Source organism: Triticum urartu, chromosome 3 (genome assembly GCF_003073215.2).
Source record: "Triticum urartu cultivar G1812 chromosome 3, Tu2.1, whole genome shotgun sequence".
Classification (NCBI taxonomy): Eukaryota; Viridiplantae; Streptophyta; class Magnoliopsida; order Poales; family Poaceae; genus Triticum; species Triticum urartu.
This window is the reverse complement of record NC_053024.1, coordinates 647,211,787-647,226,670: the sequence shown is the minus strand read 5'-3', so window position 1 is coordinate 647,226,670 and position 14,884 is coordinate 647,211,787. Positions and strand designations below refer to the sequence as shown.

The 14,884-nt window shown below is 45.2% G+C and overlaps 1 protein-coding gene across 1 annotated transcript; it reads right to left on the bottom strand.

Annotated features, from left to right (window-relative positions):
* Positions 1–4,474: 4,474 nt before the first annotated feature.
* Positions 4,475–5,647, bottom strand: LOC125548968 (peroxidase 2-like). Its single transcript, XM_048712475.1, has one exon. The coding sequence runs from the start codon at positions 5,569–5,571 to the stop codon at positions 4,600–4,602; it is 972 nt and encodes a 323-aa protein (XP_048568432.1). The 5' UTR covers positions 5,572–5,647; the 3' UTR covers positions 4,475–4,599.
* Positions 5,648–14,884: the final 9,237 nt, after the last annotated feature.

Here is a 14,884-nt window from a genome sequence, read left to right as displayed (position 1 = left end):
AACAATTGGTGTGAGGGTCACCGCAGCAGTGAGGTTAGATGGCATTATCGGTCCAGAGGGAATGGGGCGCGGCCGCACAAGAGTTTGTCGTAGTACTTGATGCCAAAGATGTTGTGTCAAGGTTCACCAACATTGTTTGCCCTACATGCCGCCGCAGTTCCGCTGAGTGAGCCGGGACTGCACCCACCCAATGGTGTGGCTTCCTTGGAGGGCGACGAGGTTAGTGTAATTGGGGTCCAAGTTTCTGAACTACTCCTATGGCGTCTCCAGAGAGTCCTCGAGCCAGCTCAACAGAGACCGGGGTGACCACGGCTTGGATGTTGGCGCAAGACACAATGCCAGGGGAATGCATTCTCTAGCGTGCGTTTGGTGATATCGGCCACCTCAATGCCAAGGGAATTCATGGACCTGCTTTTCAATTTTGATCATCAAGAGGTCTTTGACCAACCAATGCGAGCCATCAAAGCCCTTGACAAAGTATTCATGGAAGTCGAGACATATGATTCGCATGTCGACAAGGCGGGCGTTCTGGATAATGCATCGACAATGTCATGCATGCTAGGGCACTAGTCATCATAGAAGGATGAGCTCAAGTCGGCATGGACACTGCCATGACTATGAGTTCCGTGACACGGCGCTAGGACTAGTGTTGCCATGAGCAGGATGTTGTCATGAGAAGCTAACAACACAAGAGGAAGCGGCCATGTGCACTACTACACATTGAAAACGAGGGTAGGGAGGCGGTGCTGTTGGAAATATGCCCTAGAGGCAATAATAAAAGCTTTATTATTATATTTCCTTGTTCATGATAATTGTCTTTATTCATGCTATAATTGTGTTATCCGGAAATCGTAATACATGTGTGAATAACAGACACCAACATGTCCCTAGTAAGCCTCTAGTTGACTAGCTCGTTGATCAACAGATAGTCATGGTTTCCTGACTATGGACATTGGATGTCATTGATAACGAGGTCACATCATTAGGAGAATTATGTGATGGACAAGACCCAATCCTAAACATATCACAAGATCGTATAGTTCGTTTGCTAGAGTTTTCCAATGTCAAAGTATCCTTTCCTTAGACCATGAGATCGTGTAACTCCCGGATACCGTAGGAGTGCTTTGGGTATGACAAACGTCACAACGTAACTGGGTGACTTTAAAGGTAGACTACGGGTATCTCCGAAAGTGTCTGTTGGGTGACATGGATCAAGACTGGGATTTGTCACTCCGTATGACGGAGAGGTATCACTGGGCCCACTCGGTAATGCATCATCATAATGAGCTCAAAGTGTCCAAGTGTATGGTCACGGGATCATGCATTACGGTACGAGTAAAGTGACTTGCCGGTAACGAGATTGAACGAGGTATTGGGATACCGACGATCGAATCTCGGGCAAGTAACATATCGATAGACAAAGGGAATTGTGTACAGGGTTGATTGAATCCTCGACATCGTGGTTCATCCGATGAAATCATCGTGGAGCATGTGGGAGCCAACATGGATATCCAGATCTCGCTGTTGGTTATTGACCTGAGAGTCGTCTCGGTCATGTCTGCTTGTCTCCCGAACCCGTAGGGTCTACACACTTAAGGTTCGGTGACGCTAGGGTTGTGAAGATATGTATATGCAGAAACCCGAATGTTGTTCGGAGTCCCGGATGAGATCCCGGACGTCACGAGGAGTTCCGGAATGGTCCGGAGGTAAAGAATTATATATAGGAAGTGCTGTTTCGGGCATCGGGACAAGTTTCGGGGTTATCGGTATTGTACCGGGACCACCGGAGGGGTCCCGTGGGCCCACCGGGTGGGGCCACCTGTCCCGGGGGGCCACATGGGCTGAAATAGGAGGGAACCCAGCCCATAGTGGGCTGGGGCGCCAACCCCTATAGGCCCATGCGCCTAGGGTTCCACCATGGAAGAGTCCATGTGGTGGAAGGCACCCCTAGGTGCCTTGGGGGGGAGGGAATCCTCCCCTTGGCCGCCGCCCCCCTAGTAGATCTCATCTACTAGGGCCGGCGCCCCCCCCATGGCACCCCTATATATAGTGGGGGGAAGAGGAGGGATTTCACACCAGCCCCTGGCACCTCCCTCTCTCCCCGTTACGTCTCTCCCTCGTAGTCTTGGCGAAGCCCTGCTTCTGTGACGCCCTGCATCCACCACCACGCCGTCGTGCTGCTGGATCTTCATCAACCTCTCCTCCCCCTTGCTGGATCAAGAAGGAGGATACGTCTCCCATTCCGTACGTGTGTTGAACGCGGAGGTGCCGTCCGTTCGGCGCTGGTCATCGGTGATTTGGATCACGTCGAGTACGACTACATCATCACCGTTCTTTTGAACGCTTCCGTGCGCAATCTACAAAGGTATGTAGATGCATTAGATGACTCGTTGCTAGATGAACTCCTAGATGATCTTGGTGAAACGAGTAGGAAAATTTTTGTTTTCTTCAACGTTCTCCAACAGGACAATGCCAGGGGAATGCATTCTCTAGCGTGCGTTTGGTGATATCGGCCACCTCAATGCCAAGGGAATGCATGGACCTGCTTTTCAATTTTGATCATCAAGAGGTCTTTGACCAACCAATGCGAGCCATCAAAGCCCTTGACAAAGTATTCATGGAAGTCGAGACATATGATTCGCATGTCGACGAGGCAGGCGTTCTGGATAATGCATCGACAATGTCATGCACGCCAGGGCACTAGTCATCATAGAAGGATGAGCTCAAGTCGGCATGGACACTGCCATGACTATGAGTTCCGTGACACGGCGCTAGGACTAGTGTTGCCATGAGCAGGATGTTGTCATGAGAAGCTAACAACACAAGAGGAAGCGGCCATGTGCACTACTACACATTGAAAACGAGGGTAGGGAGGCGGTGCACAGGCCCATGCACACACCCCACAGGCAAGAAGGAGGGGATGTGGGCCCACGTGGCTCCCCTCTAGCCCTCCTTTGGCTAGTGTGTTGTCTCCAATGTTATTCATTAATGTATTTTTCTTTTATTTTTCAAAGTCCGGAAAATCCTGAAGGACTACTACACATTTAGAAGGATGGTAGGGAGGCGGTGCATGGGCACATGCACACACACCACGGGCCAGAAGGAGGGGGTGTGGGCCAACGTGGCTCCTCTAGGGGCCTACTTTGCCAGTTGTGTTGTCTCCAGCGTTATTCATTACTGTAATTTTCTTTTATTTTTCAGAGTCCGGAAAATCTTGAAATCGGAGACACAAAAACTTGCCTCCTTCCTGTCAATTTGTTAATAGGCTATTCCAAATCTTTACCTAATAATAAAGTAATTTGGGTTTATTTCGTCCGCCATGGCATTTTTTAGAAAAGTCCCTCTATTTCAGAGAATTCAACCCGCAGTCCTGTTTTAAGTTAATAAGAATCGTTATTTTCGTATTTTACACAAAAGTCCCTATCTTTTCTTAAAATCAACACGCCATCCAGATTTAAGTCATACCCGAACCGTTATTTTACATTTTTTGAAACCCCCCCTGATGTTTTAGGTAATTCATCCGCGGATCATATTTAAGTCAAACAAATGCTTTTTAAAATCATCCATATCTTTTAAACCGTTACTCCGATTTAAACATGTTATATATGAAATTTGATTAGAAAAATATGTAGAATATGAATATGAGATTATTTTTACCTGTTAAGTATTTTTAAATATCATTTCAGAATATATTTGAGTCAAACCAAATGATTTTCTAAATTATCTATGTCTTTTAAACTGTAACTTCGATTTTAACATATTATATATGAAATTTTATTAGAAAAATATGTGCAATCTAAATATGATGTTAATTTTACCTTTTAAATATCTTTAAAATATTGTTATGGAAGCAAACTTATAATTTATAGCGCAAGATTCGGATTTTTTTCATACCGGCGGCGATCCGGACTGCAAATAAACACCCCACTATAACCATATACGGAAAAAACATCGATAACTACAAATGCATACCTTTGAAAAATGTCGCAGGGGAAAACAACAGATTTCTCATCGCGAGAGTGAGAGAAAGCGAGCGAGAGAGAGAGAGAGGGAGAGAGAGGGAGAGGGAGGAGAGAGGGAGAGAGAGACGCCTCGCAAATTTAACCATATTCAACACATATTTTTTGTTATTTTGTGTGAACATCGAGGGCATCGCCGGCGAGGGTGAGAAGGAGGATAAGCGGCAACACAAATATGATGCCTCGCAAAAATAAAGGAGATGGACCTATTATGGTCTTGAGTGATGGTTGTTGAGTTAAGAGCGTGTGTTATGTTTTCCCTCCCGTTGCAACGCACGGGCTCTTTTGCTAGTAGATATAAAACCATGAAAATTTTGATAAGGCAATGTCATAAATTCAAAATACATAGATATATAGTCCCATGACATGTCATTTTGTAGCAGTGGTAAAGCGATATGAATATGTTTATCGAAGACAAGTCATTTGATATACAAATATTGGTTTGCGAAAATCACATACTGAACATTTACATTTGTATCCAAAACAAAATAATAAGGGAACACTTTACAGTTGGAATGAATTAAAAGAATGATTTACACAAAGACAACAAGTTCACAACTCATAACATCAATCTCATTCGTCAATAGGGTTTTCTGTTCACCCTCCTACAGTTGTTCCTAATCTCCCCGGCCCTTTCGGTCAACGGGCTTATGTTCCCCATTTTGACCATCGAGGCCACGAAATTCTTGAAGAAGTCCTTCTGGCTTCCGGAGAACCTGCGAACGATCCGTGCGGTGGTCGCGGCGGCAACGGGATCAGACAACATTACCTGGTCGGAAGGGAGAGGGGCGCGGCCACGCAAGAGGTTGCCGTAATACTTGTTGTCGAAGACGTCAGGGGTGACTGTGTCGAGATTCACGAGCGTCTCGTCGTCCTGCCCGGCGCTGCAGTTCCGCTGCGTGAACTGGCATTGCGCCCGCCCAAAGGTGTGTGCTCCTTGGAGGGCGACAAGGTCAGTGTCGTCGAGGCCCAAGTTTTTGAACTTTTCCTGGAGCGTCTCCAGAGAGTCGAAGGGGCTCGGGAGATTGTTGGCGCTCTCGATGTTGGTGGTCGTGCCATCACGGCGGCCCAGCGGCACACTCCAGCGCGGCCCTCCAGCCAGCTCGACGGAAATCTCGGAGGCGAGGGCAAGGATGTCGGCGCAAGACACGATGCCGGGGCATGCGTTCTCCAGTGCACGCTTGATGTTGTCGACCACTTTGAACCCGCGTGCTGACCTGTCGTTGGCAGGGACCTCCTTCTCGGTCATGATCGCCGGGAGGTCGTTGTCCAACAAAAGCGAGCCGTCACAACCCTGAACAAAGCAATCGTGGAAGTGAAGGCGGATGAGACTGGCCGGGATGCGCGCGTCGGCGACGCGGGCTTTCTGGACGACGCGCCGGACAATGTCGCCCGCACCGGGGCACAAGTCGTCGTAGAAGGACGAGCTTAACCCGGCACCAGCATCGGCACCTGCATGACCGTGGGCTCCAAGGCTCAGCGCTAGGACCAGCGCTGCCGTGAGCAAGAGGCTGCAGCGAGCAGCTAACGGGAAGCGAGAGGAAGCCGCCATGTGCACCACTGCACGTTCAGAAGGAGAAGGCTAGAATTAATTTGCAAGCTAGCTGCTAGAAGGGAATGAAGGAATATCGCAGCGATGGATGTGAGTGAAACCAGAACGGTATGGAAGCTATATATAGTCTCTCCATTTTGCTTGATGTTGAACTTCTTGGTAGGATTTCATGGACGCGTGTTTGACATGTTCCACATGCCGTTGTCAACTTGAGTATTAGCGCTGCCGTACGTCGCCTATGGCCTACCGCAGCTTTCCTTTGCTGCACGAGGCTGCTCATATTATTTTACTACTGTATATGATTAGCGCCAACAAATTGGAAGATGTCGTTCTGATCTAAGAGAAGAAGTCCTCCGCATGAAATATTGTGCTGTACTCCAGCCGTTCCATAATATAAGACCTTATTATATCTGATGATTTGGGTCGGAAAAGGTTTAATTTTTCTTATTCAATGTGATATGTGGACGACTTTGTATGTAGTTGCCACTTGCCAGGAATGGGCCGATAAATTAAGACCGGATCAGCCACAACGTGTAATCCTTACATTTCTTCTATCCTTCTCCCATTTCTTTATTTTCTTTATACAATGAGAGACGTTTTGCTTCTATTTGTATACACGGGAAGTCTTCAACAAGCAACGCTTTTGGTTTAGAATACTACTAGCCATTCCGCGGAAAGTCTTTTAAGATTTGTAGAAGGTGGGAAAAGGAAGCATGTGCGCATTTTGTGACTAATTATTTATGTAGAAAGTCTCCTTTGACTTTGAGTGGTGTGTGTTAAATATAAAAAAGTTTGAAGAGTAAAATGTAAAAGAAATTGTGTTCTATATCAATTCCACACTAACTGTTTGAAACCCTGATACTTCGTCAGAGAGTGTTCGGTTTGTACACGAAGTGCATTCAGTTTTTCTCGTAATAATTTCAAATTTTTACCACATCCTATCAGGGTCATATAATGACACCATGCCAAGTTTCATCCTTTTCTTAAATCGACTGCATGTTATTTTGAACCGAGTGTTTTTTCTTTTTAATGGTCAGAAAATCAATTAATGCTTTAAGAATAGCAAATCAACCCAGAATAGCCCCAAATTTGATCATGAGACTTTTCACTATGTATAATAAAAATAGAAAAAGTTTGAATGCGAAATGTTGTAAAAAAAACGAGTTCTCTATGAAGTCCTAGGCTTCTGTTCGTAACCCTGATACTTTGTCTCAAAGTTATCAGTTTGTATACAAGGTGCATCAATTTTTTTTCGTAAGGACATCTCCAACACCGATCCTCAAAACGTCTGCATACGTCCGGACCGCGTTGTCCGGATGTGTTCTGCTATCCAACACAGGCCTGTAACTGTCTGTCGAGCGGTCCACCCGTGTTCTCTCCCGCAAAACGGAGACAAACGTGTGTGTGTGTGTGTGTGTGGGGGGGGGGGGGGGGGGGGGGGGTGGAGGGGGGCCTTGCGGGCGTCCGGACCGCTGCCACGCCCACGTCTGACCGCCCTGGCCCACCCAAATCCCCTCCCTGACCGCACGCGCTTCCCATCGAGAACGGCCAGCGCCGCTGCAGAGCGTCAGTGTCGCATTCGTGCCCGGCCAGAGCAGACACAACCTCTCACTAGCGTCGGCATCAAGGCGGCATGCCGGCCGAGACAGCGCCATTTGCGCCTCTTCCCAGTGCAGGCAACTGTTCCATGTTCAAACGACATGACGGCCATTTGTTCGTCCATCTATCGCCCACATTAATGACACGCAGTTGCCGAGGCGGCTACTCCGACACCACCTGTTCGTCCCTCTGTCGCCCACGATTGCTATACAAACTAATGCGTCGGTCATAGCCGCTGTCATCCGCCTCTGATCCCTTTCTCCTCTCTGCACCACTCCCACCATTGCTTCGTTGCGCTCCAATGCTCTCTTGGACGGGCTAACGGCGAAGCAGAAGGAGCTGCCGGTTGGCTGCTCGGTAGACAGCCGAAGGACGATCCTAATGAAGAACATGGGCGGTGGCCCCTCGTCGACGCCACCATCGTCGAGGCATGGGCCCACTACATGGACATGGTGCGGGATGAGCGGGAGGAGCAGTTCCGGGAGGCGCGGGCCGACGCCGCCTACGACCCCTAGCTCCTCCAAGAGCACCAGCAACCGGAGGAGAAGCTCACCGCCGCTAGGGCCATCGCGCCGGACACGAACCTAGCGGAGCAGGCAGCGCTGCTTGAGTCCTACCACTCCGCCCATGAGATCTGCCTCGTTCGCTGGTGGTACTTCTAGCATAAAAAGGAACTGGAGAACGTAGTAATTTCAAAAAAATTCCTTCGCACACGCAAGATCATGGTGATGCATAGCAACGAGAGGGGAGAGTGTGTCCATGTACCCTCGTAGACCGAAAGCGGAAGCGTTAGCACAACGCGGTTGATGTAGTCATACGTCTTCACGATCCGACCGATCCAAGTACCGAACATACGGCACCTCCGAGTTCAGCACACGTTCAGCTCGATGACGTCCCACGAACTCCGATCTAGCAGAGCTTCGAGGGAGAGTTCCGTCAGCACGACGGCGTGATGACGGTGATGATGATGCTACCTATGTAGGGCTTCGCCTAAGCACCGCTACGATATGATCGAGGTGGATTATGGTGGAGGGGGGCACCGCACACGGCTGAGAGAGATCAACAGATCAACTTGTGTGTCTTGGGGTGCCCCCTGCCCCGTATATAAAGGAGCAAGGGAGGAGGAGGCCGGCCCTAGGAGGTGCACACCAAGGGAGTAGGATTCCTACTCCTAGTAGGAGTAGGTTTCCTCCTTTCCTAATCCAACTAGGAGAAGGGGGGAAAGGAGGGGAGTGGAGAAGGAAGGGAGAGGGGGGCCGCGCCCCAAACCCCTTGTCCAATTCGGACTGGGCTTGGGAGGGGCGCGCGCCACCTCCTGGCTGCTGCCTCTCCTTCCCACTAAGGCCCATTAAGGCCCGATACTACTTCCCCGTATTCCCGTAACTCCACGATACTCCGAAAAATACCCGAATCACTCGGAACCTTTCCGATGTCCGAATATAGTCGTCCAATATATCGATCTTTACGTCTCGACCATTTCAAGACTCCTCATAATGTCCCCGATCTCATCCAGGACTCCGAACTACCTTCGGTACATCAAATCACATAACTCATAATACAAATCCTCACCGAAACTTTAAGCGTGCGGACCCTACGGGTTCGAGAACTATGTAGACATGACCGAGACATGTCTCTGATCAATAACCAATAGCGGAACCTGGATGCTCATATTGGTTCCTACATATTCTACGAAGATCTTTATCGGTCAAACCGCATAACAACATACGTTGTTCCCTTTGTCATCGGTATGTTACTTGCCCGGGATTCGATCGTCGGTATCTCAATACCTAGTTCAATCTTCGTTACCGGCAAGTCTCTTTACTCGTTCCGTAATACATCATCCCGCAACTAACTCATTAGTTCAATGCTTGCAAGGCTTATAGTGATGTGCATTACCGAGAGGGCCCAGAGATACCTCTCCGACAATCGGAGTGACAAATCCTAATCTCGAAATACGCCAACTCAACAAGTACCTTCGGAGACACCTGTAGAGCACCTTTATAATCACCCAGTTACGTTGTGACGTTTGGTAGCACACAAAGTGTTCCTCCGGTAAACGGGAGTTGCATAATCTCATAGTCATAGGAACATGTATAAGTCATGAAGAAAGCAATAGCAACAAACTAAACGATCAAGTGCTAAGCTAACGGAATGGGTCAAGTCAATCACATCATTCTCCTAATGATGTGATCCTGTTAATCAAATGACAACTCATGTCTATGGTTAGGAAACATAACCATCTTTGATCAACAAGCTAGTCAAGTAGAGGCATACTAGTGACACTCTGTTTGTCTATGTATTCACACATGTATTATGTTTCCGGTCAATACAATTCTAGCATGAATAATAACATTTATCATGATATAAGGAAATAAATAATAACTTTATTATTGCCTCTAGGGCATATTTCCTTCAGTGTCCCACTTGCACTAGAGTCAATAATCTAGTTCACATCACCATGTGATTTAATACCAATAGTTCACATCACCATGTGATTAACACCCATAGTTCACATCGTCATGTGACCAACACCCAAAGGGTTTAATAGAGTCAATAATCTAGTTCACATCGCTATGTGATTAATACCCAAAGAGTACTAAGGTGTGATCATGTTTTGCTTATGAGGGAAGTTTAGTCAACGGGTCTGCCACATTTAGATCCGTATGTATTTTGCAAATTTCTATGTCAACAATGCTCTGCACGGAGCTACTCTAGCTAATTGCTCCCACTTTCAATATGTATCCAGATTGAGACTTTGAGTCATCTGGATCAGTGTCAAAACTTGCATCGACGTAACCCTTTACGACGAACCTTTTTGTCACCTCCATAATCGAGAAACATATCCTTATTCTACTAAGGATAATTTTGACCAATGTCCAGTGATCTACTCCTAGATCACTATTGTACTCCCTTGCCAAACTCAGTGTAGGGTATACAATAGATCTGGTACACAGCATGGCATATTTTATAGAACCTATGGCCAAGGCATAGGGAATGACTTTCATTCTTTTTCTATCTTCTGCCGTGGCCGGGCTTTGAGTCTTACTCAGTTTCACACCTTGTAACACAGGCAAGTACTCTTTCTTTGACTGTTCCATTTTGAACCACTTCAAAATCTTATCAAGGTATGTACTCATTGAAAAACTTATCAAGCGTCTTGATCTATCTCTATAGATCTTGATGCTCAATATGTAAGCAGCTTCACTGAGGTCTTTCTTTGAAAAACTCCTTTCAAACACTCCTTTATGCTTTGCAGAATAATTCTACATTATCTCTGATCAACAATATGTCATTCACATATACTTATCAGAAATGATGTAGTGCTCCCACTCACTTTCTTGTAAATACAGACTTCACCGCAAGTTTGTATAAAACTATATGCTTTGGTCAACTTATCAAAGCGTATATTCCAACTCCGAGATGTTTGCACCAGTCCATAGATGGATCACTGGAGCTTGCATATTTTGTTAACACCTTTAGGATCGACAAAACCTTTCTGGTTGCATCATATACAACTCTTCTTTAATAAATCCATTAAGGAATGCAGTTTTGTTTATCCATTTGCCAGATTTCATAAAATGCGGCAATTGCTAACATGATTCGGACAGACTTAAGCATAGATACGAGTGAGAAACTCTCATCGTAGTCAACACCTTGAACTTGTCGAAAACCTTTTGCGACAATTCTAGCTTTGTAGATAGTAACACTACTATTAGCGTCCGTCTTCCTCTTGAAGATCCATTTAATGTCAATGGCTCGCCGATCATTGGGCAAGTCAATCAAAGTCCATACTTTGTTCTCATACATGGATCTCATCTCAGATTTCATGACCTCAAGCCGTTTTGCGGAATCTGGGCTCATCATCGCTTCCTCATAGTTCGTAGGTTCGTCATGGTCAAGTAACATGACCTCCAGAACAGGATTACCGCACCACTCTGGTGCAGATCTTACTCTGGTTTACCTACGAGGTTCGGTAGTAACTTGATCTGAAGATACATGATCATCATCATTATCTTCCTCACTAATTGGTGTAGGAGTCACATGAACAGATTTCTGTGATGAGCTACTTTCCAATAAGGGAGCAGGTACAATTACCTCATCAAGTTCTACTTTCCTCCCACTCACTTCTTTCGAGAGAAACTCCTTCTCTAGAAAGGATCCATTCTTAGCAACGAATATCTTGCCTTCGGATCTGTGATAGAAGGTGTACCCAATAGTCTCTTTTGGGTATCCTATGAAGACACACTTCTCCGATTTGGGTTTGAGCTTATCATGCTGAAACTTTTTCACATAAGCATCGCAACCCCAAACTTTAATAAACGACAACTTAGGTTTCTTGCTAAACCACAGTTCATACTATGTTGTCTCAACAGATTTTGATGGTGCCCTATTTAATGTGAATGCAGATGTGTCTAATGCATAACCCCAAAATGATAGTGGTATATCGGTAAGAGACATCATAGATCGCACCATATCTAATAAAGTACGGTTACGACGTTCGGACACACCATTACGTTGTGGTGTTCCGGGTGGCGTGAGTTGTGAAACTATTCCGCATTGTTTCAAATGAAGACCAAACTCGTAACTCAAATATTCTCCTCCACGATCAGATCGTAGAAACTTTATTTTCTTGTTACGATGATTTTCCACTTCACTCTGAAATTATATGAACTTTTCAAATGTTTCAGACTTCATGTTTCATCAAGTAGATATACCCATATATGCTCAAATCATCTGTGAAGGTCAGAAAATAACGATACCCGCCGCGAGCCTCAACACTCATCGGACCGCATACATCAGTATGTATTATTTCCAATAAGTCAGTTGCTCGCTCCATTGTTCCGGAGAACAGAGTCTTAGTCATCTTGCCCATGAGGCATGGTTCGCAAGCATCAAGTGATTCGTAATCAAGTGATTCCAAAAGCCCATGAACATGGAGTTTCTTCATGCGCTTTACACCAATATGACCTAAAGGGCAGTGCCACAAATAAGTTGCATTATCATTATTAACTTTGCATATTTGGCTTCAATATTATGAATATGTGTATCACTACGATCGAGATCCAGCGAACCATTTTCATTGGGTGTGTAACCATATAAGGTTTTATTCATTTAAACAGAACAACAATTATTCTCTAACTTAAATGAATAACCGTATTGCAATAAACATGATCAAATCATATTCATGCTCAACGCAAACACCAAATAACACTTATTTAGGTTCAACACTAATTCCGAAAGTATAGGGAGTGTGCGATGATGATCATATCAATCTTGGAACCACTTCCAATACACATCGTCACTTCACCCTTAACTAGTTTCTATTCATTCTGCAACTCCCGTTTCGAGTTACTACTCATAGCAACTGAACTAGTATCAAATACTGAGGGGTTGCTATAAACAGTAGTAAGGTACATATCAATAAAATGTATATCAAATATACCTTTGTTCACTTTGCCATACTTCTTACCCGCCAAATACTTGGGGCAGTTCCACTTCTAGTGACCAGTCCTTTTGCAGTAGAAGCACTTAGTCTCGGGCTTAGGTCCAGACTTGGGCTTCTTCACTTGAGCAGCGACTTGCTTGCCGTTCTAATTGAAGTTCCCCTTCTTCCCTTTGCCCTTTTCCTTGAAACTAATGGTCTTGTCAACCATCAACATTTGATGCTCTTTCTTGATTTCTACCTTCATCGATTTCATCATCATGAAAAGCTCAGGAATCATTTTCGTCATCCCTTGCATACTATAGTTCATCACAAAGTTCTACTAACTTGGTGATGGTGACTAGAGAATTCTGTCAATCACTATCTTATCTGGAAGATTAACTCTCACTTGATTCAAGCGATTGTAGTACCCAGACAATCTGAGCACATGCTCACTGCTTGAGCTATTCTCCTCCATCTTTTAGCTATAGAACTTGATGGAGACTTCATATCTCTCAACTCGGGTATTTGCTTGAAATATTAACTTCAACTCCTGGAACATCTCATATGGTCCATGACGTTCAAAACGTCTTTGAAGTCCCGATTCTAAACCGTTAAGCATGGTGCACTAAACTATCAAGTAGTCATCATATTGAGCTAGCCAAACATTCATAACGTCTGTATTTGCTCCTGCAATAGATCTGTCACCTAACGGTGCATCAAGGACATAATTCTTCTGTGCAGCAATGAGGGTAATCCTCAGATCACGGATCCAATCCGCATCATTGGTACTAACATCTTTCAACATAGTTTTTCTCTAGGAACATATAAAAATTAAACGGGGAGCAACATCGCGAGCTATTGATCTACAACATAGATATGCTAATACTACCAGGACTAAATTCATGATAAATTAAAGTTCAATTAATCATATTACTTAAGAACTCCCACTTAGATAGACATCCCTCTAATCTTCTAAGTGATCATGTGATCCATATCAACTAAACCATGTCCGATCATCACGTGAGATGGAGTAGTTTCAATGGTGAACACCACTATGTTGATCATATCTACTATATGGTTCACGCTCGACCTTTCGGTCTCAGTGTTCCAAGGCCATATCTGTTATATGCTAGGCACGTCAAGTTTAAGCTGAGTATTCCGCGTGTGCAACTGTTTTGCACCCGTTGTATTTGAACGTAGAGCCTATCACACCCGATCATCACGTGGTGTCTCAGCACGAAGAACTTTCGCAACGGTGCATACTCAGGGAGAACACTTATACCTTGATAATTTAGTGAGAGATCATCTTATAAAGCTACCGCCGAACTAAGCAAAATAAGATGTATAAAAGATAAACATCACATGCAATCATAATATGTGACATGATATGGCCTTCATCATCTTGTGCCTTTGATCTCCATCTCCAAAGCATCGTCATGATCTCCATCGTCACTGGCATGACACCATGATCTCCATCATCTTGATCTATATCAATGTGTCGTCATATGGTCGTCTCGCCAACTATTGCTCTTGCAACTATTGCTATCGCATAGGGATAAATTAAAGCAATTATTTGGCGCTTGCATCTTATGCAATAGAGAGACAACCATAAGGCTTTTGCCAGTTGCCAATAACTTCAACAAAACATGATCATCTCATACGACAACTTATATCTCATCACTTCTTGACCATATCACATCACAACATGCCCTGCAAAAACAAGTTAGACGTCCTCTACTTTGTTGTTGCAAGTTTTACGTGGCTGCTAAGGGCTGAGCAAGAACCGTTCTTAACCTACGCATCAAAACCACAATGATAGTTTGTCAAGTTGGTGCTGTTTTAACCTTCGCAAGGACCGGGCGTAGCCACACTCGGTTCAACTAAAGTTGGAGAAACTGACACCCGCTAGTCACCTGTGTGCATAGCACGGCGGTAAAACCAGTCTCGCGTAAGCGTACGCGTAATGTCGGTCCGGGCCGCTTCATCCAACAATACTGCCAAACCAAAGTGTGACATGCTGGTAAGTAGTATGACTCATATCGCCCACAACTCACTTGTGTTCTACTCGTGCATATGACATCAACGCATAAAACTTGGCTCGGATGCCACTATTGGGGAACGTAGTAATTTCAAAAAAATTCCTTTGCACACGCAAGATCATGGTGATGCATAGCAACGAGAGGGGAGAGTGTGTCCACGTACCCTCGTAGACCGAAAGCGGAAGCGTTAGCACAACACGGTTGATGTAGTCGTACGTCTTCACGATCCGACCGATCCAAGTACCGAACG